This window comes from Callithrix jacchus, chromosome 13 (genome assembly GCF_049354715.1).
Source record: "Callithrix jacchus isolate 240 chromosome 13, calJac240_pri, whole genome shotgun sequence".
Classification (NCBI taxonomy): Eukaryota; Metazoa; Chordata; class Mammalia; order Primates; family Cebidae; genus Callithrix; species Callithrix jacchus.
The window spans coordinates 4,530,539-4,557,746 of NC_133514.1; the positions used below are offsets into that span (position 1 = coordinate 4,530,539).

Sequence of the window (27,208 nt, forward strand, 5' to 3'; positions counted from 1 at the left end):
GGCTGTCCCCAGATCCCCGCACCTCTTCTGCATGCAGGAGCCCCTGGGGTCTGCCGTCTTCCCTGGTGCCTGATCAGGACAGGAGCCATGTTGTGCAGCGGCTCAGAGACCCTCAGGACCTTTTTCCTGGCGTCATCATCCTTGGCTTCCAGACTCTTCTCTCCTCCCCCTGAGCCCCTGGCCCCCTCAGTCATTTCTCTGCTGAGTTCAGGCTTTTGTGAAGGTCAAGGTGATCTTTGCCAGTGGAGAGGATATCCTAGGATTAGCTTCCTCCCATGGAACTCTCCAAAAAGAAGAACCCCTGATCCCACTTGAAATGGGAAGAATTGTGGGGAAAAACATCCAAATCCCATCACAAAGATTTATTCTGCAACGTGAGTGAGTGCAGGCATTTCCCGGACCCGCAGCCACCACTGGGTCATTCTTGGAAGGCGTCTGAATACACCACTGGGGAGAGGTCCAGAGGGGCCTGAAAAATCATTGCCTGTGATCCTTCAAAATTTAATTTTATTCTCAAAAAAAGTAAAAATTATTCTGGTATATACATTGAATCTGAATAACTGCCTTAACCCAAAACTTAAGATGTCCAAAAGCCAAAGCTATATCTCAGAAATATGTTTTAACTGAAGGAAAAAACGAACCCTAAATTCTTTTTGCCTTTCAAAGCTGCCAGAGCTACTCAATACCCACAGTGTAGTTATTGCAAGCTATTTGTATTTTCAACAGCGGTATTGGGCTAAATGGAATTTGTTTAGGCCATTTTAATGTTCCCAAAATTAAAGCAAGGGATGCGATTGATGACTCTGAATTAATCTTTGAACCCCTTTTCAACCACCAAAAACGTAGAGTGCTAGAAACTTCTATGGCAAGTTTGGTTTACGGTTTTAGGGACTTGGGTGGTCGGATTTGTTTTACTGCTGATACTTCCAAATGATACGGAAGGTGGCAATAAAATATAGTAAGGAAACAGTTATATGGGAAGTAAATAAACATGAATGTAGGAAAAACACTCCTTTTTAAAGTAACTACATTCGATTTATTTCATACTACACAGCCATTAGGGCATAGGGTCATGCTGTGCTTTTTAAACCTAAGTCCTGGGAGAGCTTTGCCAGTCGCAGTGGATTCAGCCTGGGGAATATTCATATCTCTTTGTTTATTTATTCAGTTTTGGAAGCCAAGAAGGAGAAAGATAAAGAGTGGAATGATTGACAGTATCAAATGTTACCATGCATATAAGGAAGATAGAAAGATTCATGAGCTAAGTCAACTGAAAGATTGTGCTTGATATAGGCAGCTGCAGATCCACTGACTTTCTGCAGGAAAAGCCCTACACTTTAAATATGGGGCAGCTTCCATTTCCAGTTCTCTATGGGGCGGGATATGCTCCTAATCCCTTTCTGTAATAAAAGTCATGGGGGCAGGTTCCATTTCCAGTTCTCTACAGGGCGGGATATGCTCCTAATCCCTTTCTGTAATAAAAGTCATGGGGGCAGGTTCCATTTCCAGTTCTCTATGGGGCGGGATATGCTCCTAATCCCTTTCTGTAATAAAAGTCATGGGGGCAGGTTCCATTTCCAGTTCTCTACAGGGTGGGATATGCTCCTAATCCCTTTCTGTAATAAAAATCATGGGGGCAGGTTCCATTTCCAGTTCTCTACAGGGTGGGATATGCTCCTAATCCCTTTCTGTAATAAAAGTCATGGGGGCAGGTTCCATTTCCAGTTCTCTACAGGGCGGGATATGCTCCTAATCTCTTTCTGTAATAAAAGTCATGGGGGCAGGTTCCATTTCCAGTTCTCTACAGGGCGGGATATGCTCCTAATCCCTTTCTGTAATAAAAGTCATGGGGGCAGGTTCCATTTCCAGTTCTCTACAGGGCGGGATATGCTCCTAATCTCTTTCTGTAATAAAAGTCATCGGGGCAGGTTCCATTTCCAGTTCTCTACGGGGCGGGAAATGCTCCTAATCCCTTTCTGTAATAAAAATCATGGGGGCAGGTTCCATTTCCAGTTCTCTACAGGGCGGGATATGCTCCTAATCCCTTTCTGTAATAAAAGTCATGGGGGCAGGTTCCATTTCCAGTTCTCTACAGGGCGGGATATGCTCCTAATCCCTTTCTGTAATAAAAGTCATCGGGGCACGTTCCATTTCCAGTTCTCTACGGGGTGGGATATGCTCCTAATCTCTTTCTGTAATAAAAGTCATGGGGGCAGGTTCCATTTCCAGTTCTCTACGGGGCGGGATATGCTCCTAATCCCTTTCTGTAATAAAAGTCATGGGGGCAGGTTCCATTTCTAGTTCTCTACAAGGCGGGATATGCTCCAAATCCCTTTCTGTAATAAAAGTCATGGGGGCAGGTTCCATTTCCAGTTCTCTACAGGGCGGGAAATGCTCCTAATCTCTTTCTGTAATAAAAGTCATGGGGGCAGTTTCCATTTCCAGTTCTCTACAGGGCGGGATATGCTCCTAATCTCTTTCTGTAATAAAAGTCATGGGGGCAGTTTCCATTTCCAGTTCTCTACAGGGCGGGATATGCTCCTAATCCCTTTCTGTAATAAAAGTCATGGGGGCAGTTTCCATTTCCAGTTCTCTACAGGGCGGGATATGCTCCTAATCTCTTTCTGTAATAAAAGTCATGGGGGCAGGTTCCATTTCCAGTTCTCTACAGGGCGGGATATGCTCCTAATCCCTTTCTGTAATAAAAGTGATTACTTCTTGGACGCGTTCATTGGTTTACAGCAGGTCATTTCAATCAATTGAACAAACTCACAAATATGTATTTAGTGCCAATATGTGTAAGATGATGGAGAGATGCTCTATAAGAGGAAAGGAAACAGAACTGGAAATAGATTTAGAAGCTCCATATACATGAAAGGCTAATCATGTTGAAAAATGTTTGTCCCTTCTAATCAATGCTGAATTATTATGAACTGTCCCGTGATTCATAAAATGGTCAAAATTCCTTTCTCTTCTGAATGGTGACAGCATAAGCTTAGATCTTGATTTAACTATAAGGCCTAGGAGTGGTCTCCCACATGCTTATTCTGAGGACGGGGGTTTTATCTGAGGGTTTTCTAAAACACACATGTTATCTGGCAAATGGCACTTAACAGAAATGAATTATTTGACATTTTTGGCTATTCCAGAGAAAGATACTGAGTGGTGTTTAAAAGATCCTCAGAATCTTTCTGCATTTCTTGACAAAGAAGACAGAAGCTTTGGCACACAACCACTGGAGCAAAGATGCAGGGAGAGCACAGACAGGAGCTTGGGTGACTGACAATCTCTGGAGTAGACACGGGGACAGTCTCTAGAGTAGAGCTGTGGGGAGAGCACAGACAGGAGCTTGGGTGACTGACAATCTCTGGAGTAGACACGGGGACAGTCTCTAGAGTAGAGCTGTGGGGGGAGCACAGACAGGAGCTTGGGTGACAGTCTCTGGAGTGGAGACATGAGGAGAGAAGAGACAGAAACTGGACGCACACTCGCTGGAGCAGAGGCGGGAGGACAGCAGAGATACGGCTGCCATTGCCACCGCTTCCCATGTCTACCTCCAGCACCTACCACCAAGAAAACCCCTGCTCAGCAGAATTTTGGGATCACATGGGGAATAATTTGGGGAATTGTGCTAACAGATACACACATTTGCTTGCTCAAACTTACTGTCCAGGGTCCACATTCTGAAGATTTACAGGTTTACAGATTCTTTGCAAAAACTCAGATACCATATTTCTTCCGCCCCACCCATGCCTCTCAGCAGAAGGGCCAGGATTGAAGCAAGAGCCACACACAGATGTGGCTGGAAATCTTGACCCACTAAACTGTATGGCGTCTCCACTGGGTGTCCTGAGCCCAAGTGAACGAAGCAGTGGCCCCGTCAGCAGCCATGGTCACGTCCACACGGAAGTTCCAAATCCTGAGGTGCCTGCACAGAGCAGCTCTCTACTGTGGCTCCAGCTGCTGCTGAGGGATCCAGCTCCCCTAGTTACCTCCCCACATCCCCAAGGGACTGGAAGTTCCTGGCAAGCAACACAGGCTGAGAACCCCGACTGAGCTGCTTCTCCATTCCTTCTGAAAGACGTCCCACCACTCCCCACTCCGGCCCGGCTCCTGCCTGGCCCTGCTACAGCCACTTAAGCCCCCAGCTCCATCCTCTGCATTCACAGAACCACCCAGGGCCACGTAAAATAAGAGGGGAAGATGACTGACTCACAAGCAACTGCTGGGCAGCAGAAAACCTGATTTTATTCTCCGTCCGGATATGTGCTCATCAGAAGTCAACTTGAAACGTTAAAAAGAAAGCCAGTGGTGGAGGGAGACAGTCATGTATGGCCACCCCAGGCAAGCTGCCTCCTGCACCTCTGGCCAGACGTTCCTCAGTGCCAGTCTTTGCAGGAGGCAGCACTGAGAGCCTCATCAGACCCAGGCCAGGCAGGTAGCCTGCCCCAGGCACCCACACCGCTCCTTTCAGCAAGCCCCATTGGCCCAGTGAGTCTTTCTCTTTTTCCATGAGAATTAGGTCGGCTTTTTTCTGGTCATATACTCCTTAACATGCCGGTGTGGAATTAAGAGAGATTTGTGTTTTTTTCCTTTTACGAATGATTCCATAAACCTGGTGCTAAGTGAATATTATGTTAGACCCTTGCCATGGGCAGCAAAGGAGATTGGGTTTTACACACAGCAAGGTTCTTGCCTAAGATGCTAATGACAGTCCCGTTAGTATCTGGTCTGTGTGAGCCTCATCCTGTTGTGCATATTTTAGTAATTTGTTCCATTCACTGTGAGTCCCCCCAACCCCCCTAGAATATAAGCTCCGTGGGGGCAGGGTTTTCCTTGCTGCTGAATCCTTGTGCCTAGAACAGTGCTTGGCACATGGTAGATACAAACGTTTGTTGATTTAACTTAATGAAAACCAGGAACAAATGATTGGGTAAGAAGAATTCTCTCTCTGTAAACAACTGTTAGTTCTCCTGCCCACTTGTAAATGACCTTCATTTTGTGAGTGATTTTTCTGAATTTCCAGGAGGGCAGAGACAAAGTAAAGAATGAAACCTTTTGTCGGGTGAGCAACCTAGGAAGTTGTGGGCAGTCCACAGATTTCTGGGGACATGTACATGGATGAATCAGTCCTTTTTGTGCACTTACGTAGAACTTCTCTTCATTCATTATGGAATTTGCATCGTCTGTTTCTGTGGCTCTTGAAGTCAGGGTCAGATCTTTATTTTAAAATAAAGAATAACGTGTAAGACAGACACAGTAATGAGACCAGCTGGCAAACCGAAATGTTATGAGCATTTCCGAAAAGCAAAGCAGATTGCCTCCTTGGTCTGCGTGTCATCCCGTCATACTTCACATCTCAAGGCTGTGCCGGGGATGATTCATTGTGCTCTTGTCATGCCAGCCTTTCCTGTCCGTGTGCCCTTTGCCTGGGGCCCATGAGAGGTGCAATCTCCTGGTGACCCCAGAGGACTGTCGTGAGCCTTTTTCTATTTTGTCAGAAGTGCTTCGTTTCTGGGGTGCCACTGTAAATGGGGGATTTGAAACATCTATTTCAATAACTAGGATGAGGAGGGAATGCACAGATGCTGCCCACGTGGAGACACCGTGGTGTCATGTTGGTTCTCAGTGCTAGCCCTGTGGGTGGGGTAGGGGGCCGACTGTCCCCATTCCTCTCACCAGAAGGCTGTGGGTGCCTGGGGTCATAGGGCTTCCTGTGGTGGGGACAGAACAGAGCCCGGGGAATCCTGCGGCCACCCCACACCCTCACTGCTCTCTGGAGGCTGCCAGCTTCCTGGCCACAGGAGTCGTTCACGCCCGGCTGGCTCAGACTGATGCTTATTGATCCACATGGGCTCTGGAGGTTCACAGTGACTCTAGCCCAAGGAGCCCTGATTTATTGGCACGACCGGCTGCAGCCGTTTGATGGGTCCATCTCTCAGAGATCGGGCCGAGGGCAGGTCAAGATGCTTGGTCTGTGTATTGTGGGGGTGGATTCCTGTAATCCCTTTTCCATTAGAGTCACCTTGAGATTGAGATTATGTCATCCATAGTGTGGGTTTGGGGCCTTCCAACCTCTGATCGAACTTTACAGGAGCTGTTGGCAGTATTTAGGGTGTAAGTCAGAGGTAAGCACGGTTTTAACTCTCACCAGTTGCTTCTGCTCTATTGTTTTATTTTTTAATTGAAGGTCAGTTTCTTTTCCTTAGAAGAGAGGCATTGGTAACGTCAGCTATGTTAATTGATAGATCCCTGTCCGTGCACTCCATTTGTCATGTGCAGGGGTAAAAATCAACTCTTTCGTCATCAAACGAAACACCACCTACAGATTAGCCCATCCCCCTAAATCTTAGTAGTAAAAATGTCATTCTCGTAGAACTTCAGCACAGACTTCATTCACAGTCAGGTGTCCCAGGTACACACGTGCACACAGGGAGACACACTGACTGTGAAGACGGGTAACCAATGCTTCCGGCTGTACCGCTCACAGCATCTCAAAAAACAGGCTCCCCAGTCCTCCAGTTCTTGGTCTTTCCACTGTTCCAGTGAAAAAACTATTCCTTTAAAACATGTTTTTCATCTAAGCAGCTTTGCCTTCATAACAAATTGGAACATAATTGTATCCTACTGATCCATTGGATTGCTATGCTGCAGATTTCTTTTTCATGTTTTGTTAATTTCTTTTTATTATTATTATACGTAAAGTTCTGGGGTACATGTGCAGAACATGCAGGTTTGTTACATAGGTACACATGTGCCATGGTGGTTTGCTGCACCCATCCCCCCATCATCTACATTAGGTATTTCTCCTAATGCTCTCCCTCCCATATCCACCCACCCCCTGCTATCACTCCCCTAGACCCCCACCCCCTGGCAGGCCCTGGTGTATGATGTTCCCCTCCCCGTGTCCATGTGTTCTCATTGTTCAACACCTACTTATAAGTAGAGAACATGCGCTGTTTGGTTTTCTGTTCTTGTGTCAGTTTGCTGAGAATGATGCTTTCCAGCTTCATCCATGTCCCTGCAAAGGACATGAACTCATCCTTTTTAATGGCTACACAGTATTCCATGGTGTCTATGTGCCACATTTTCTTTATCCAGTCTGTCATTGATGGGCATTTGGGTTGGTTCCAAGTCTTTGCTATTGCAAACACAGTAAACATACATGTGCATGTGTCTTTCTAATGGAATGATTTCTAACTATTTGGATATATACCCAGTAATGGGATTGCTGGGTCATATGGAATTTCTATTTCTAGGTCCTTGAGGAATCACCACACTGTCTTCCACAATGGTTGAACTAATTTACACTCCGACCAGCAGTGTAAAAGTGTTCCTATTTCTCCACATCCTCTCCAACATCTGTTGTCTCCTGATTCTTTTAATGATCGCCATTCTAACTGGCGTGAGATGGTATCTCAGTGTGGTTTTGATTTGCATCTCTCTGATGACCAGTGATGATGAGCTTTTTTTCATGTTTGTTGGCCTCATATATGTCTTCTTTTGAAGTGTCTGTTCATCTTGATGTCGTGTCATCCTAAAATCCATTGTGCGTCGTCACTGATGATGAATTCCTTTCTGAGTCATCCTTTAGTTTTATTACCTGGCCCTTTGATCATCCAAAATTCTGTACTTAGAAGCATGTGATTCTTCATGAAAGTTGATTCATTCTCAGTATTCTTTCTTCAGAAAATACAAGTTCTCACCGTGTGATGTGATTTTCAAATCTTTTAAATGGAAACAGGAAGTGTCTCGAACAGCAAAGCACCCATCATCGCTTCATTTTACTGTCTACGGGACGTTCAATGCTGGTTACACTGTAATTTCTTGCTAATTAACACACTCAAAACAGACACCTTTGCTGCTAACCTGTCAGCGTTGCCCCAGAACTTGTGGGGCCCACATAATTTCTTGTAACTGTAGGAAAACCACTGTGTGTTTGCTTGTGGGATGTGACTTCTGTGTCCTGTCTGATTCATACTTATGTTTTGTGACTAACATTAATTACAGTGTCAAAATGGCTTTAATCCTTTATGTTGAATCTTTTGCCTTGAAAGTTGAGTGTGTCCAATATTCATTCTCTCATTTAGGCATCCACGGGCTTGATGACTGTAGTTCCCTTTATGCTTTCATCCCTGAAGTTCTAATTAAGAGAGTGCAGTGAATTCAAGTGTGGCTGTTGCATTGAAATAGAATGGCAATGCTTCCCATTCAAAGTGTATTTTATCTTGATTACATATTTGTGCTTTTTATGACAGAATGCTAATTTTTAAATTCCTGTTTGGCTTGCAAATGACTTTCAAGGACTGAATTCATAAGTGGTGTCCAGAATTCCAGGTGCAGAAGGATAATTAAGCATGTGTTTAAAGCGATGGTGGATTCACGTTTGAGATTCTTCCAAGCCCAGTGCAGTGGAGATTGTGGGGCCGTTTCTTTCACCTCATTCACATGAGCTGCTTTCTAGTGAACCGTGTTGGTCCAGAATCTCCGCTACGAAGCCGCCTAACCCAGCCCCGTGAAGACCTGAAGAAAACCGTTCGTGATCGGAGTCCTCTGCTTCTTGTGCTATGTTACTCAGGGAGCTGTGTTGGACGTGGCCTTTTCATGCAGGACATGTCCTAGACATGCAGCTGTCATGATGAGGAAGATATTCCACGCTGGGGCAGGCCAGTGTGGTAGCCGCTGGCCGCACCTGACCATGAGCCGTGGACACGCAGTGCATGCCGCCGAGGAACCCATGTGTAATGGAATTTTAGGTATTCAGATGCTTTCGACGTTTAGAGGCCAGACGCAGTGGCTCACGCCTGTAATCCCAGCACTTTGGGAGGCCAAGGCGGGTGGATCACCTGAGGTCAGGAGTTTGAGACCAGCCTGACCAACGTGGTAAAACCCTGTCTCTACTAAAAATACAAAATTAGTCTGGCGTGGTGGCGGGTGCCTGTAATCCCAGGTATTTGGGAGGCTGAGGCAGGAGAATCACTTGAACCCTGAAGGCGGAGATTGCATTGAGCCGAGATTGTGCCACTGTACTCCAGCCTAGGTGACAGAGGGAGACACTGTCTCGAAAAAAAAAGTTTGGGCCATTTGATGTGGCCAGTGGCTAAGCTATTGGGCAGGGCGTTCTGCAAAGAAGCCTTTTAGACACAACTGAGGTGAACCTAAGAATGCAGACATTTTCAGTGGGTGCCAGTCTCCCACCCCTTCTCTCTGTCAGCACTGAAGTCTCCACTGCATGTTCAATGCTGCCATCCCCCCTTCTGACAGTCCTTTTGACTCCAGAAATTTGAGCAGTTTCTTCATAGAGGGTTAGCAAATGAGTGGGCTCAATTCCAAACACATCTGAGGAAGGTCAGTTTCTATACACCTTCCCTACATCATTTATTCAGCTCTATGTGGGAGGGACCCCAAGGACGCTCAGTCATTGTACATCTCTTCCCTGCTTCATTTATTCATCTCTATCAGGAAGGGACCCAGAGGAGGCTCAATCTTCGCACACCTCTTCCCTACCTCATTTATTCAGTTCTATCAGTGAGGAACCAAGAGGAAGCTCAGTCTTTGCACACCTCCTCCCTGCCTCATTTATTCAGCTCCATGAGGGAGGGACCCAGAGGAAGCTCAGTCATTGCACACCTCCTCCCTGCCTCATTTATTCACGGAGGGACCCAGAGGAAGCTCAGTCCTTACACACTTCCTCCCTGCCTCATTTATTTGGCTCTATCAGGGAGGGATCCAGAGTACGCTCAGTCATTGCACACCTCCTCCCTGCCTCATTTATTCAGGTCTATCAGGGAGGGACCCAGAGGAAGCTCAGTCATTGCACACCTCCTCCCTGCCTCATTTATTCGGCTCTATCAGGGAGGGACCCAGAGGATGGTCAGTCTTTGCACACCTCCTCCCTACCCTGTTTATTCAGCTCTATCAGGGAGGGATCCAGAGGAAGCTCAGTCTTTGCACACCTCCTCCCTGCCTCATTTATTCATCTCTATCAGGGAGGGACCCAGAGGAAGCTCAGTCCTTACACACCTCCTCCCTACCCTGTTTATTCAGCTCTATCAGGGAGGGACCCAGAGGAAGCTCAGTCATTGCACACCTCCTCCCTGCTCTGTTTATTCAGTTCCATCAGTGAGGAACCAAGAGGAAGCTCAGTCTTTGCACACCCCCTCCCTACCCTGTTTATTCAGCTCTATCAGGGACGAACCCCTCCAACTGAATACACTTCCTTGAAGCATCACACATTTTGTTTCATGCAATTTTTATGGAAATCTTCCTAAAACTTACTATATGCATGGTTCTCTCCATTGGAAGTAGTATCATTAACCTTTCCTTCATGCCCCAGGTTATGACATTGGCTCAGAGTACTGAAGAGGCAAAGCATGTTAGAGGGTTCCCTCACACCACAACCCCATTATTCCTGGGGTGACGCTCACTAACTTATGTGAAACAAACAACATCCAAACCAATTCAGTAATTGAATGAGAAAACACAGGAAATGTTTCATCCCTTTCCCTGTAATCTGAAGACACGTAAAAAAATCATCAGGGATTTTATAGTGCTGTTTACATGGTAAAAGGAACCAATGCTAGGCTTTTAAAACCGGATACTCATGCATAGAATTGGTATTTGGTTTTGGTTTTGGTTTTTTTTTTTTTTTGAGACGGAGTTTCTCTCTTGTTACCCAGGCTGGAGTGCAATGGCACGATCTCGGTCACCGCAACCTCCACCTCCTGGGTTCAGGCAATTCTCCTGCCTCAGCCTCCTGAGTAGCTGGGATTACAGGCACGCGCCACCGTGCCCAGCTAATTTTTTTTTTTTGTATCTTTAGTAGAGACGGGGTTTCACCATATTGACCAGGATGGTCTCGAGGCATTTGTTTTTTAAAGACATTAGGGGGGTCAGGTCTTCAGATTCTTTCAGTTATTAAACAATCATTTCTTTTTCTAATTTCAAATTACATATTTGGTCACTCACATGATCCCAGGTGGTTGTTCGGTAATCTCTGTCTGTCTCAATTCATCTTCTTTTTGGGGATGTAGAATAGACTCATAATGCTAAATTAAATTTTGAATTTTCAAATACTCTTAATGCCTGTCTGATATATAGAAAGCAACAGAGAGCACAGCCTATAGCTCTTAGGGTTAGTTCTGATAAATGCGCACAGAACGTGCATTCACAGAAGCAGAATTAAGACAAGTGTTATCACCCACACCATCCAACTGAAGAGCTGGATGTTTGTCTCAAATGTGTAAAACGCTTCCATCCAACTGAAGAGCTGGATGTTTGTCTCAAATGTGTAAAACGCTTCCATCCAACTGAAGAGCTGGATGTTTGTCTCGAATGTGTAAAACGCTTTCATTCATTGTGGATTTTAATCTGTGGCAGCAGATTAATGTGATAAAACGTTCATTTTCAGTTCTTCCTGTACTATTGTTTTCCAGCCTTCAATTCTAACGTTAACAAGCCATGTAGGAATTTACAGTTCTGTGGCACAACAAAGGTTTGTCAGAGAGCGGACGAATGAATGGATGGGTGCACTGATAGACTTCCGGGTTTCAGACATAATTTCTTTTTTTTTTTTTTTTTTTTCTTATTTTTTTATTGCATTTTAGGTTTTAGGGTACATGTGCAGAGCATGCAATACAGTTGCGTAGGTACACAGATGGCAGTGTGTTCTGTTTGCTTTCACCCCTTCACCCACATTTGGCATTTCTCCCCAGGCTATCCCTCCCCACCTCCCCCTCCCACTGGCCCTCCCCTTTTCCCCCCAATAGACCCCAGAGTTTAGTACTCCCCTCTCTGTGTCCATGTGTTCTCATTTTTCATCACCCGCCTATGAGTGAGAATATGCGGTGTTTCATTTTCTGTTCTTGTGTCAGTTTGCTGAGAATGATGTTCTCCAGATTCATCCATGTCCCTACAAACGACACGAACTCATCATTTCTGATTGCTGCATAATATTCCATGGTGTATATGTGCCACATTTTCCCAATCCAGTCTATCATCAATGGGCATTTGGATTGGTTCCAGGTCTTTGCTATTGTAAACAGTGCTGCAATAAACATTCGTGTGCATGTGTCCTTATAGTAGAATGATTTATAGTCCTTTGGGTATATACCCAGTAATGGGATTGCTGGGTCAAATGGAATTTCTATTTCTAAGGCCTTGAGGAATCGCCACACCAGACATAATTTCTTAATGCTAATCTCTATATCTAAAGCATTTTAGGTACCGCGGTTTTTAATTAACCAGGACTGACAACTGATAAGTTTTAAATTGGCCGGGCGTGGTGGCTCAAGCCTGTAATCCCTGCACTTTGGGAGGCCGAGGCGGCTGGATCAAGAGGTCAAGAGATCAAGACCATCCTGGTCAACATGGTGAAACCCCATCTCTATAAAAATACAAAAATTAGCTGGTCACGGTGGCACGCACCTGTAGTCCCAACTACTCAGGAGGCTGAGGCAGGAGAATTGCTTGAACCCAGGAGGTGGAGGTTGCGGTGAGCCGAGACCGTGCCACTGCACTCCAGCCTGGGTAACAAGAGTGAAACTCCATCTCAAAATAATAATAATAATAATAAATAGATAATTTTTAAATTACAAAATTCAAATATTGCCAATATAAGGAAAATGTTAAGTGAAACAGCTTTGTTGTCTGGGATATATACCCTGGTCCTTTGTCACGGCCGAGAATGAATTTACAACACGGACACATACGAGGACCACTGTTTTGGGAGTGGAAAGGTTAACAGAAAAAGAAGTGAGAGAGAAAAGGCTTTCTCCTACTGTGAAAGCGGGTCACCCAAAAGAGGGTCTCTGGTTTGAACGCATTCGGTTTTGTGCAGAGGCTTGAGGGGCTTATACATAGGGCCCAGGGGATTGGTCTGACCAGGTGTGTCATTTACATAGCCTGAGAAAAGACTGGCCCTCCCACCCTCATCTTTTATTATGCAAATGTGACCTCCACCTGGCTGGTCACCAAGATGCCTGTACACATGGTTTTTACCTGGAGGCTGCCATGACAAGTGGTGCATAGGAGAAAGCCAGAGGGAGACACCACATTGCAGGTGCCTGGCTTCTAGGTACAGCCACTACTATTTACATATGAAAGCTCCTTGTCTGCCTATCTACGCCTGACTTCTCAGGCTGCTTTCCCTTAGACAAGAAATGGTTTGGGGCCCTTTTATTTTTAATGTAAGTTCTGGGATACATGTGCAGAATGTGCAGGTTTGTTACATAGGTATACATGTGGCATGGTGGTTTGCTACACCCATCGACTCATCATCGGCATTAGGTATTTCTCCTAATGCTATCCCTCCCCTCTCCCTGCACCCCGTGACAGGCCCTGTATGTGATGTTCCCCTCCCTGTGTCTATGTGTTCTCATTGTTCAACTCCCACTTATGAGTGAGAACATGTGGTGTTTGGTTTTCTGTTCTTGTGTCAGTTTGCTGAAAATGATGGTTTCTAGCTTCCTCCATGTCCCTATAAAGGGAGGCCCATCCATTTTTATGACTGCATAGTATTCCATGGTGTGTATGTGCCACATTTTCTTTATCCACTGTATCATTGATGGACATGTGGGTTGGTTCCAAGTCTTTTTTCTATTGTGAACAGTGCCGCAATAAACATACATGTGCACATGTCTTTATAGTAAAATGATTTATAATTCTTTGGGTATATACCCAGTAATGGGATTGCTGGGTCAAATAGCGCTTCTGATTCTCGACCCTTGAGGAAGTACCTCACTGTCTTCCACAATGGTTGCACTAATTTACATTCCTACCAACGGTGTAAAATCATTCCTATTTCTCCACATCCTCTCCAGCATCTGTTGTTTCCTGACTTTTTAATGATTGCCATTCTCACTGGTGTGAGATGATATCTCATGGTGGTTTCCCCGCACTCGCCTCCGCACATCATACCCAAGGCCACACTCAGCATTAAACTATGCATCCAACCCCCAGCCCGCTGTTGAAAAACCTGCAAAAGAATTTTTTAAAAGAAGCCCCCAGCAAACCCTGCTCGGCAGCAGTCTGCCCTGTCCGCCCCTGGAAGGCCCGCTTACCCACAATAGAAACTATAATACTATAGCCTTTTATTATAGTTTGAAGTCAGGTAGCGTGATGCCTCAGGCATTGTTCTCTTTGCTTAGGATTGTCTTGGCTGCATCAGCTCTTTTTTGGTTCCATGTGAAATTTAGAGTAGTTTTTTGACTAATTCTGTGAAGAAAGTCAATGGTAGCTTGATGGGGACAACATTGAATCTATAAATTACTTTGGGCAGTAGGGCCATTTTCATGATATTGATTCTTCATATCCATGAGCATGGGCTGCTTTTTCACCTGTTTGTGTCCTCTCATTTCCTTGAGCAGTGGTTTGTAGTTCTCCCTAAAGAGGCCCTTCACATCCCTTGTAAGTTGTATTCGTAGATAGTTTATTCTCTTTGTAGCAATTGTGAAAGGGAGTTCACTCGTGATTTGGCTCTCCGTTTGTCTGTTATTATTGGTGTAGAGGAATGCTTGTGATTTTTGCAAATTGATTTTGTATCTGAGACTTTGCTGAAGTTGCTTATCAGCTTAAGGAGATTTGGGGCTGAGACAATGTTTCTTCTAAATATACAATCATGTCATCTGCAAACAGAGACAATTTTACTTCTGCTCTTCCTATTTACATATCCTTTATTTATTTTTCTTGCCTGATTGCCCTGGCCAGAACTTCCAATACTATATTGATTGGAGTGGTGAGAGAGGGCATCCTTGTCTAGTGCCAGATTTCAAAGGGAATGCTTCCAGTTTTTGCCCATTCAGTATGATATTGGCTGTGGGTTTGTCATAAATAGCTCTTATTATTTTGAGATACGTTCCATCAATACCAAGTTTATTGAGTGTTTTTAGCATGAAAGGGTGGGATATTCAATCTTATCGAAGGCCTTTTCTGCATCTGTTGTTATCAACATATGATTATTCATGTGGTTTTCATCATTGGTCCTATTTATGTGATGGATTACATTTATTGATTTGCATATGTTGAACGAGGCTTGCATCCCAGGTATGAAGCCAGCTTGGTCACGGTGGATAAGCTTTTTAATGTGCTGCTGGATTTGGTTTGCTAGTATTTTATTAAGGAGTTTTGCATTGATGTTCATTAGGGATATTGGCCTGAAATTTTCTCTTTTTGTTGTGTCTCTGCCAGGTTTTGTTATCAGGCTGATGCTGGCCTCATAAAATGAGTTAGGGGGCCTCATAAAATGAGTTGGTATCAGGCTGATGCTGGCCTCATAAAATGAGTTGTATTGTTTGGAATAGTTTCAGAAGGAATGGTACCAGCTCCTCTTTGTACCTCCAGGAGAATTTGACTGTGAATCCGACTGGTCCTGGGCTTTGTTCTGGTTGGTAGGTATTAATTACTACCTCAATTTCAGAACCTGTTACTGATCTATTCAGGGATATGACTTATTCCTGATTTAGTCTTGGGAGGGTGTATGTGTCCAGGAATTCATTCATTTCTTCTAGATTTTCTTGTTTATTTGCACAGAGGTGTTTATAGTATTCTCTGATGTGTTTCTGCATGATCAGTGGTAATATCTCCTTTATCATTTTTTATTATGTCTATATGATTCTTCTCTCTTTTCTTTGTTATTCTGGCTAGAAGTCTATTTTGTTGGTCTTATCAAAAAAAACAGCTCTTGAAATCATTGATTTTTTTGAAGCGTCTTTCATGTCTCTGTCTCCTTCAGTTCTGCTCCCATCTGAGTTATTTCCTGTCTTCCGCTAGCTCTTGACTTCATTTGCTCCTGCTTCTCTAGTTCTTTTCATTGCGTTGTTAGGGTGTCGATTTTAGATCTTTTCCATTTTCTCTTGTGGGCATTTGGTGCTATAAATTTCCCTCTAAACACTGCTTTGGCTGTGTCCCAGATATTCTGGTATGTTGTGTCTTTGTTCTCATTGGTTTCAAATAACTTATTTATTTCTGCCTTAATTTCATTATTTGCCCAGTAGTCATTTAGAAGCAGATTGTTCAGTTTCCGTGTAGTCGTGTGGTTTTGAGTGAGGTTCTTAATCCTGAAGTTCTCATTTGATTGCACTGTGATCTGAGAGACTGTTATTATGTCGTCTTTTGCATTTGCTGAAGAGTGTTTTACTTCCAATTATATGGTCAGGTTTAGGGTAAGTGTGATGTGGTGCCGAGAAGAATGTATATTCTGTTCATTTCGGGTGGAGAGTTCTGTAGACATTAGGTCCACTTGGTCCAGCTCTGAGTTCAGGTCCTGGATTTCCTTGTTAATTTTCTGTCTGGTTGATCTGTCTAATATTGACAGTGGAGTGTTAGAGTCTCCCACTATAATTGTGTGGGAGTCTAAGTCTCTTTGTAGGTCTCTAAGAACTTGCTTTATGAATCTGCCTGCTCCTGAACTGGGCGCATAATATTTAGGATCGTCAGCTCTTCTTGTTGCATTGATATCCCTTTACCATTATCCACTGCCCTTTTTTGTCTTTTTTAATCTTTGTTGGTTTACAGTCTGTGTTATCACAGACTAGGATTGCAATGCCTGCTTTTTTTTTTTTTTTTTTTTTTTTTTTTTTGCTTTACATTTGCTTGGTAAATATTCCTCCATCCCTTTATTTTGAGCTTATGTGTGTTTTGCATGTCTGATGAGTCTGCTGAATACAGCACACCAATGAGTCTTGACTCTTTATCCAATATGCCAGTCTGTGTCTTTTGATTGGGGCATTTAGCCGATTTACATTTAAGGTTAATACTGTTATGTGTGAATTTGATCCTGTCATTATGATGTTAGCTGATTATTTTGCCCATGTCCTCTGGCCCTTCCCATGGTGGCATCAGTGCGTCTATGACACAGGCCATGTCCTCTGGCCTTTCCCATGGTAGCATCAGTGCGTCTATGACACAGGCCATGTCCTCTGGCCCTTCCCATGGTGGCATCAGTGCGTCTGTGACACAGGCCATGTCCTCTGGCCCTTCCCATGGTGGCATCAGTGCGTCTGTGACACAGGCCATGTCCTCTGGCCTTTCCCATGGTGGCATCAGTGCGTCTGTGACACAGGCCATGTCCTCTGGCCCTTCCCATGGTGGCATCAGTGCATCTGTGACACAGGCCATGTCCTCTGGCCCTTCCCATGGTGGCATCAGTGCATCTGTGACACAGGCCATGTCCTCTGGCCTTTCCTGTGGTGGCATCAGTGCGTCTGTGACACAGGCCATGTCCTCTGGCCTTTCCCATGGTGGCATCGACACATCTGTGACACAGGCCGCGTCCTCTGGCCCTTCCTGTGGTGGCATCCATGCATCTGTGACACAGGCCATGTCCTCTGGTCCTTCCTGTGGTGGCATTGGTGCATCTGTGACACAGGTCATGTCCTCTGGCCCTTCCTGTGGTGGCATTGGTGCATCTGTGACACGGCCTTTCCTGTGGTGGCATCCATGCATCTGTGACACAGGCCATGTCCTCTGGCCTTTCCTGTGGTGGCATTGGTGCATCTGTGACATAGGCCATGTCCTCTGGCCCTTCCCATGGTGGCATCAGTGCGTCTGTGACACAGGCCATGTCCTCTGGCCTTTCCCATGGTGGCATCGACACATCTGTGACACAGGCCATGTCCTCTGGCCTTTCCCATGGTGGCATCGACACATCTGTGACACAGGCCGCGTCCTCTGGCCCTTCCTGTGGTGGCATTGGTGCATCTGTGACACGGCCTTTCCTGTGGTGGCATCCATGCATCTGTGACACAGGCCATGTCCTCTGGCCCTTCCTGTGGTGGCATCCATGCATCTGTGACACAGGCCATGTCCTCTGGCCCTTCCCATGGTGGCATTGGTGCATCTGTGACACAGGCCATGTCCTCTGGCCCTTTCTGTGGTGGCATTGGTGCATCTGTGACACAGGCTGTGTCTGCCAGCCCTTCCTGTGGTAGATTGATGTGTCTAGGACAAGCCATGTCCACTGCCTCTTCCCACTCCCGCTTCCCAGGAGCAGCTCCATCCCTCTCAAGGCACGCAGGGCTTTCCCCCAGGAGCTTCCTTCAGCCCGAGCCTCTCTCTGGGCACCGCTGGTCTCTGATGCTGCACGCTTGGTTCTCAGGCCCACCTTTTCAGCGTGATTATGGAGCACCCTGGGGCCAGGCTCTTAGGCTCTAGCTAACTGCTTCCTGAAAGCAGTGAATGTCACAATATATATCCACAGTGAAGCTAGCCGGGCACTTGATGTCAGTGCCCAATGCTGAAGAAAGCCGAGGGTTCTTCAGTCTCCTTACCCGTGGTCTCTGGAAAACCCATATGTAACAGCAACCATATGGAGACTGAGGTCAAACTGCACATCTTCCTAAAACATCAGTGTGGTGTCTCACAGTGAAATTGATGATGTGTTGTAGAGTCGATGCCAGTGAGCTGTTGTTTTAAGCAATTTAAAAAAAAGCTTGGATTTACATCCTAAAATGTTGATTCAGAGAATACAGTAGCCTAAATAATGACTGACATTGGAGGCTTGCTGATCCAGTGAAAAGCAAGACTCTTTTAGAGAAGTTCTAACTGTAGCTTTTATGAAAGTCAGTGATCATCTCTGCACCACGGCAGCACAGCTGACTGCTTCAAACCGTGTCTTCATTTTAGTGGTTCTGAGAACAGCCTGGCAGGCATATGCACACAAATTTGGAAACAGCATGACCCCTTTCTTCTGTCATCCAGGAAAAAGCACTCTGTGTGCCCTCCCAGGCGGAGTAGAGTAAATTCTTCTTTTTATAAGCTGGAGGTAAACTGCTCCTTCTTAATTGACTTGTTTTAAAAGTATGGCATGCAACTACATTTTTACAAAGAGATAAGTTTTAAAAAATCATCTCATTGGCCTGTAGCAAACATATGATAAAGTGAGAAAATGTGGTTTTCCCTTGATCATGGAGATGAGTGATAACCTGTCCCATATGGTTTTTTTTTTTTGAGATGGAGTTTCGCTCTTGTTACCCAGGCTGGAGTGCAATGGCGTGATCTCGGCTCACCGCAACCTCCACCTCCTGGGTTCAGGCAATTCTCCTGCCTCAACCTCCCGAGTAGCTGGGATTACAGGCACACGCCACCATGCCCAGCTAATTTTTTGTATTTTTAGTAGAGATGGGGTTTCACCATGCTGACCAGGATGGTCTCGATCTCTTGACCTCGTGATCCACCCGCCTCGGCCTCCCAAAGTGCTGGGATTACAGGCGTGAGCCACCGCGCCCGGCGTCCATACGTTTTTTAATTCACAAGATAGTCCATATAGGAAGGAAGGTTTAGTTTTGTGAAATTTTTCGGACTGTTTAAATTAAAATATATTTGGTGAGGTCTATGATTTTGAACAGTGGTGACGGGAGACCTTTGAGAGTAACTGTCAAACACATAATGGGCCACGGTGGAGATGAATTTGCGTGCATGCTTACATGTTCCCGGAAGGTCACTACTTTCCTTCCTGTTGTGCTGGCCCGTGACGTGCGGTGACATAGTTATGACATTTGCATAAGTGCCATCATTCACGGCTGAGGCGAACCTGGCTGGGAAAGTCCAAACAATTAGGCCTGTTTATTACCCCCTTTCTACTCATCTCAAACTTGGCGAAGAAAGATGTCATGATATTAGGGCAGGTGTCACAGTTTAACCTGGATTCCCACGTCTCTCTCGCTTTTGATTGTTACTATCCCTATTGCTGGGACTCGAAACCTCTTTGGAATCAGTATTTCTCCTTAAGGGAACCAAAGCAGAGCCAGCTTCACCCCTGGAGAGGTCACCGAGACCCCTGTCTGCAGTCTCGCCCTGGTGTGCAGTGGACACTGGGCCTACCTTCTGCTAGAGCCATAGAATCTGGAGATGTGTCATTAATGAGAAAGACTCTGTTTTCTGTAAATGAACCACGACAAATGGGTTAACGTGAAAACAGCCACCTCCTCTCCAGGACTGTCACGTGGAAACCCCTTTATCGATGAGCCCGCTTCACACCTCCACCCAGCGTCTCTCTATTCCTGTGTCTGTCGCACCTAATGCCCTTGATAAATCAGTGTTATGAAGCACTGTCGGGAAAGGCACCATGAGAAGCAAGTGTTTACATGGACCTCACCCCTGCCATGGTGAGATGAATGCATGGTGACCAGTCCACCCTACCCAGAAAAAACACGACGTCCTAACTCTGGTCTCTCCCTGGCTCTGTTGGCGTTTTGGATGGAGCAGTCTTGAGGACTTTCTGAATCCCCTAAAATAGTGCCTTGAATATTGTCCGTTTTCAATAATTTTCCTTAAGGGATTGATTTTCATTAGGGGAAAAGTCAGGAACAAAAAAGAGGAGGAAGAGAAGATATTGGATGTTTCTCTGGTGAGTTTCTCAGCTCAGCACCGGATTGGTTTAATAACATCTGATCACCTTCCTCAGTTTTCCAGCCTTCAGATTCTCTTTCCAATGCACGCTTTTTAAAAATGTGCCGACTTTGTGCCAGCTCTGTGGCTCACACCTGTAATCCCAGCACTTTGGGAGGCTGAGGCAGGTAGATACCTGAGGTCAGGAGTTCAAACGAGCCTGGCCAACATGGTGAAACCCCGTCTGTACTGAAAATACAAAAATTAGCCAGGTGTGGCAGCAGGTGCCTGTGCCAGCTACATGGGAGGCTAAGGCACAAGAATCACTTGAACCCAGGAGGTGGAGGCTACAGTGAGCCGAAATCCTTCCACTGCACTCCAGCCTGGGCAACAAGAGTGAAACGCTGTCTCCAAAAAAAAAAAGTATCCGCTTTGTAAATTTTTAAATGTTAATATGTAACGTTATGCCTTAAAGTGCAGGTCATCCTGAATGGCAAGCTCATTTTGTCCTTTGTCCGTGTTTTCTTGGGATAAGATAAGAGGTTAGAGAGGATGCAGAAACTCCACTCACACAGGTTAAAAATAACAAGGGGAGGGACAGAGAGGGTGGGGAGCTGGGAGACATGGCATGGGGAGAAATGCCAGATATGGGTGATGGGGAGGAAGGCAGCAAATCACACTGCCATGTGTGTACCTGTGCAACAATCTTGCATGTTCTTCACATGTACCCCAAAACCTAAAATGCAATTAAAAAATAAATAACTGGAGGGGGTGAGGAAGGCAAAGTGTCCTGCAGCCCACGGGAACAGGCAGAAAGCATGTGTTTCTGCTCTTGGGCACAGTGTCTGGAAGTCCTTGGGGAAAACTGCTGCTCGGTCTGTCCTCAGACGGCCCTGAGACCCCTCCGGGAGATGCCTGGCAGTGCCTTGCACCGTGTGTGTGTGTGGTGGGAGGTGGCGAAGGCGCAGGTCTCCCTTCAAGAAGCACTTTCATCTGCTCTTCCTGCACAATGAAGGAGAATGATTGACTCTAATGGACGACTGGTTCTGGTGAGGGAGAATGTTGGGGAGTTCATCCTCTCTATGAAAATTAGTCATACCCTGAGTCTGGGCCAAGGTATCACATGCATTTCTGGTAGCTTCTAGGCATATTTAATACGATCTTCATCTCCAGGTGCATTGATTTTGCTTAGGTGGCCTGTCCGGCTGCACGGCCCATGGTACAGAGCGCCCGTGCAGTGCGGCTCGGGAGGGGACTGGCTGGTGACGGCCATGGCCCAGCTCAGATTCGGAGAGCCAGCCCCTTTTCTGTGGACTTCCTACAACTTAAAGCTATGGCACCTGTACTTACAGGGAAGCAAATACGTTTCTGCTATTATATGTTTTCTCCATTAATAAACAGTAGCTGTTCATTATAGTGATTTTTAGAAAACCACACAAGCCCAAGAGCACACGGTGCCCGTCCTGCCACTCAGCAGCCTCCATGAACATCTTCAGGTGCTGTGATCTTTCCTCACACACAGGTTTCCGGCACTAACAGCTTCCACCTTGACCCACGCATAGTTTAGCATCCTGCCTGCATTTTAACTTAGCGTGACCGACAGCATGAGCATCTTCCCCGATGACGTGACCTGCGTGGGAACGGCGCCACGTCTGCGCGCTGTCCTGCGGGGACACGCTCTGCCTAGCTGCATCTCTGCTGCTGAGTTCGTTGGTGTTTTTATAATCCCGCAGCTTTACGAGGATATCCCCATCTGCCGTCTCATTTCTTCACATTTCACGCTATTTCCTCGGGTAGATGTCCAGGAATACACCTGCTCCTTCGACAACAGGGGTGGGCGTGGGGAAACGGTCGCCCAGGTACTGAGGGGGGGAACATGCTTGTTGACTTGGGACTTCCTTTTCTTACAGCTGTCTCATATACAAATTACAAGAAAACCCCCCCACCAGTGCCCCCTCGGACCACCTCCAAGCCTCTGATCTCGGTGACGGCGCAGAGCAGCACCGAATCCACCCAGGATGCCTACCAGGACAGCCGCGCCCAGAGGATGTCCCCATGGCCCCAGGATGGCCGCGGACTCTACAACTCCACGGACAGCCTGGACAGCAACAAGGCCATGAACCTCGCCCTGGAGACGGCCGCAGCCCAGCGCCACATGGCTGACGGCCAGAGTGGCTCCGCCCGGACCAGCGACAAAGCCATCCTGGTATCCAAGGCGGAGGAGCTCCTCAAGAGCCGCTGCTCCTCCATCGGGATTCAGGTAGCCGCTTGTGGCCGCTCGTCGGGGCCTGGCTTCAGTCAGTGCTGCAGGTGGCATAGAAAAAGCCCAATCCCGGCCAGCAGCCCTGGGTCCTCCTTAGTGACCGCAACCCTCAGCCAGGCCACAGAACCTGAGAGCGAGGCTGTGCGTTCACGCTGTGGACCCGCCAGCACAGCCAGTAGGCGGGAGACCCCCGAGGCGACTCGGACCTCAGTGCAGGGCTGAAGGAAACCCGGGGGCTCCAGCTCCCCATCCCCTGCCCCCCTGAAAACACACTCCTGGCCACCCATTTTCCAACAGTCAGAGGCTGCCTAGAGAGTATGGAGATAACAGTATTTGATGCTTAAAAGGGGAGGGTTTCTGCTGAAGCCTGATTTTTCAAAAGCTTTCAGCATTGTGGCCAAAGAGTTGAATGGGGGAACCAGAAGGTGCTGGGAAGGAAAAGGTAAAAGGAAAAGCAGGCTGTCCTCAGTACAGAGCCAGGAGGTGCTCACAGGTGCGGGCAGGCCCCTCAGCTGTGGTCACAGATGCCGCATCCGTGGTTTCAGACCACAGACAGATCCGCTGTCCACCCAGGCCCCCAAATGTCTATCCATAATACAGATGTAGCGGACGGTTCTTTTCCCCGTGAATGGAGAGCTCTGGCCGGCTCTGGCCAGCTCCCGCTCACGCCCCTCCCTCTGCAAGTCTGTGTTAAGTATGGCGCTGTGTACCCTGGGGGGCCGGGAGAGTGTCCTGTGGTCTGGGTCAAGTGGTGCATCTCTCTGGGATGTGGCAGATGGGGTTGAGCAGGGCTGGCCACCAAGCCCGCTGCCAACATGGCCCAGCTCCTGCTTCTTTCACCCCTGCATCCAGTGTGCATTCCTCAGAGCTCTAACAGTCAGATTCTGGATGCCGCTGGGGCGGCCCAGGGAGGAGGGTGAGTGGAGCGTGTGTGAGAGCCGGGCTGTGCGGCCCTGGCAGCCAGGCATGCGGGCGGAGAACCGGGGGAGCCGCCCGCTGGCCCAGGGCCTCTGAACCAGGTCTCCACACTGTGGCTTCATTGTTTTGTTTAGGATTCTGAATTTCCAGAGCATCAGCCATACCCAAGGTCAGATGTAAGTACCAAAATGTGCTCCAAAGCCGCGTCCGCATGACTTTTATTTTCTCTCCCTTTTTTGGATGTTCATGCGACCGCTCTTGTCGCCTCTCTCTGTCCTGATTCTATATGCCAGGCACTATGCTGGGTGCCCCCACCTGTCCCCTGTTAGATGAGGACAAGGGGCTCACCAGGGTCCGTAACCTGCCCCCAGCCCTGGGCCTAGCTGGGCTCTGGTGCCCATAAGTAGGAAAGCCAGGGTGCCCTCATCCATCTCTATCTCCACGGTCACATCTGCAGTAGAGACTGGAGAGGTCCCGGGATTAGCCAGGCAGCCTCCCACTGCCAGGCATTCCCACCCTCTCTCTCTTTTCTCCCCTGCCACCTCCCACATCCACTCAGTCATGACTGAGGCAGTGCCCAATTCTGAGCACCTGCAGTACGGACTTGATCTGAAAGGAGTGGGACATAATTTTGGAATCTCAGGTCAGCACACCGGGCACAATGCCACTGCCTCCTGCCCCACCCACAGCCAGGACCCCACACCCCTCCGTGGTCAGCCCTCTTCTGCTCCCGGCTCCCACCCCTTACACAGCCACCTCTGCTGAGTGCAAGCTTCTCATCCCCCGGCTTCCCCTTGCCTTCACCCCTTCCCAGAGGCCTCTCTGGACCCTCATGCCCCATACTGTGTCCTATGAGAGGGACTCTGGACCCCAGCACCCCACATGTCCTGTGAGGGGGGACCTTGCTCCCAGCCTCTTGCTGCCCTGCACCCAGCACCATGCCTGGCACATAGGGAGTGCTCGGTAAATGTCGGGAAAGCGAGTGGACGGATGGGCCGCTGGGTGCGTGCTGGGCGAGGATGGATGCAAAGGCAGGAATGCAGGTGGATGACGAAGTCACCTTTCATGGCAGTAAGAAAAACAAGTGCACACCCCAGTGTGTTTTCTGTGCATCCTGTGAGCTGGTGAACTCAGTTATCCAAGGGAGGTGAATTGAAAAGCCACAGGGCAGATCTACCTGGAGCAGCTCAAGTGTCAGGATAAGGAAAACAGCCAAAGAAAGAACTGAAGCAAGTCCAGGAGTAAAGGAGGAAAAGAAGGAAGTGAGGAATGAAGTGGATGAAAGGCAGATTCCCGTAGGTGCCTGGGAGGCCTCAGGAGAGGAGCTGCAGACGCCAGCTTGTCAGGGCGGGTGACAGGCTGAGATGGGCGGGAGCAGGCTGTGGACAGGTGCCATTTAATCCTCACAAGAACCCTGTGTGCTGGTTGTTACTGTGCCCAGCCTTTGGAATGGAAAACGGAGGCTCAGGGAGGGTCAGTGACTTGCCTCAAGGTGCACAGCCAAGGTCACAAGCGAAGCCAGTGGGTGAGAATCTGGAGCCGCCTCCCCTGCCTCCCCTCCGCCCCTCCGCTCTACTTCCCAGAGGAGAAAAATCCCAAAATGATTCCATGCCCTCAGGGGCCTGCCCTGGTTCTTTCCCTCTTCTGGGATATGGGGACGGCATCATGCTGCTCCCCAGCTCGCAGGCAAAGCTGGCTAATGTGTGTTCAGGCAGCATTTAATGGACTGGCTTCCCAGAGCCACAGCTCCAGGGACCTTTGGGGGTGGTTCTGTCAGAGTGCAGGTAGCAGGAGAATCTGTGTTCTGCAAACGTCATTCCCACAAGTGAACAGCCTCTGTGCCTCTGAACATACCACATGTGGAGCGCACAGAGCGAGAGCTCCAGTCAGGGCGCAGTGGCGCCGTCCCTCAAGGCAGCTCCCCACTGCATTGGGCATTGTGTGACCTTTTACAATCAGGGTCTGAATTCAGGATTCTCATGATAATTACTGGGCTGTGTCTAACGTGATCCCCAGTGAGTGAGGGTCCTCAGCTCACACCTCCTAGGCCCCCATCCTCCCTCCCTGCCTAGCTGCAAGTCCCCTGTTCCTCAGGTGGCTGGACACGGCCACATGAGTCTGGCCCTTAGAGCGGGACACACAGACAGGCCTTTTCAGAGCTCCAGATTGGCAAGCCAGTTGCCCAGAGGACAGAATGGGCCCCGCCCTGGCACTCATAGGCCAGTCCTAGATAAGGAGGAGAGCTTGTGGGCACAGCTGAGCTGCCTCGGAGAGGTCCTCTGACCCAGAAGTCACGGTCTGGCCTGACCTCACTTCTCTTGGCTACGACGGGACCATTTGTGTGTTCTCTTGGTTTTACCCCTGGCGGTCTGTCTCTCCTGCTGAGTTTTCCATTTTCTTTTGTGTGCATGTTTACTCCCAGATACTGCAGTTAGGCAGGACAGAGGCCTAGTCTGACATTCAGGACCCTTCCATCCCTGGTGCCTTGTGAGTCCCATCTTTATAAATGAGATCAATTTTGGGGTTTTTTTTTTTTTTTAGATGGAGTTTTGCTCTTGTTGGCCAGGCTGGAGTGCAGTGTGCTCAATGCATTGTCCGCCTCTCAGGTTCAAGCCATTCTCCTGCCTCAGCCTCCTGACTAGCTGGGATTACAGGTGTGCGCCACCACACCTGACTGATTTCTATATTTTTGGTAGAGATGGGATTTCACCATGCTGGTCTCAAACTCCTGACCTCTGGTGATCCACCTGCCTTGGCCTCCCAAAGTGCTGTGATTACAGGCATGAGCCACCACACCCAGCCAATGAGATGAGTTACTACTCTGATCTCTCTCACCAGGTTGTGAGAAGACAGGAGCAGCCTGGAAAAGCCTCTGTGGCTGTCCGTTCTGAATGTCCTGCCTGGGACAAAAGCCTGCCAGATTCTCCAGGCACAGGCAGCTGCTCTTCCTCACAGCTGCCCTGGAGCTCAGAGCCTCACAGGCAGCAGAGCTGGCCACTCACCCCTGGCTCTTGGAGGAAGAGCATGTCTCTGAGGGAGAGGGAGTTTGTATCAAATCCAGGGCACCCACTGTGTTCCGTGTGAGGTTTTGAAGGAAGAGCAGAAAATGAGCTTGTTGGGAGAGCAAAGATTACAGATTTGCACTCTGGCTCAGTATTACTGGTGAACTGTTCCTGCCGCCAGCCCCACCCGCATTCATTTTCTCAGCATCCCTACAGAAGTGGGTTCAGAGGCGGCTGGCTGGCCTTGATGCCACGGCTAACCTGTGACTCCATGGGTGTGGGAGTGACACCCATGAGTGATTTTGCTCATTCATATGTTCCTTGCATGCATATATTTTTCAAAACATTTTATAAGAGATGAGGTCTTGCTGTGTTGCCTAGACTGGAGTGCAGTGGTGCAATCATAGCTCACTGCAGCCTCAGACTCCTGGGCTCACATGATCCTTCCCCTCTGCCTCCCAGAACCCTGGGATTATAGCTGTGAGCCAGCATGCCTGGCCTCCGAACTCTTTAAATCCACTTACACTTCTAGCCAGAATTTCCTTTCCACTGTAGAAAATAGTATTTTCTTTGTCCCAGATTTGCTTTTCTGTCTCACGTGAAGCCTCTGTATGCCCAGGATTTCTGAAATGGATAAGCACTTAGCTCCTGCTGGCCAAGTGTGATTTTACCATGTCCTCCTCAGAGTTTACCTTAGAAA

At 47.6% G+C, this 27,208-nt stretch overlaps 1 protein-coding gene across 6 annotated transcripts in view; it reads left to right on the top strand.

Annotated features, from left to right (window-relative positions):
* Positions 1–27,208, top strand: part of DLGAP2 (DLG associated protein 2) — a 923,452-nt gene that overhangs the window by 863,113 nt on the left and 33,131 nt on the right. For 4 of the 6 annotated variants that reach the window (XM_054243655.2, XM_054243654.2, XM_054243652.2 and 1 more), the window contains 2 exons: positions 22,236–22,585; positions 23,641–23,682. In XM_054243655.2, the coding sequence (XP_054099630.1) occupies positions 22,236–22,585; positions 23,641–23,682 (392 nt within the window). The remainder of the gene's footprint in view (positions 1–22,235; positions 22,586–23,640; positions 23,683–27,208) is intronic. The other 2 variants (XM_054243653.2, XM_054243657.2) reach the window with 1 other exon arrangement.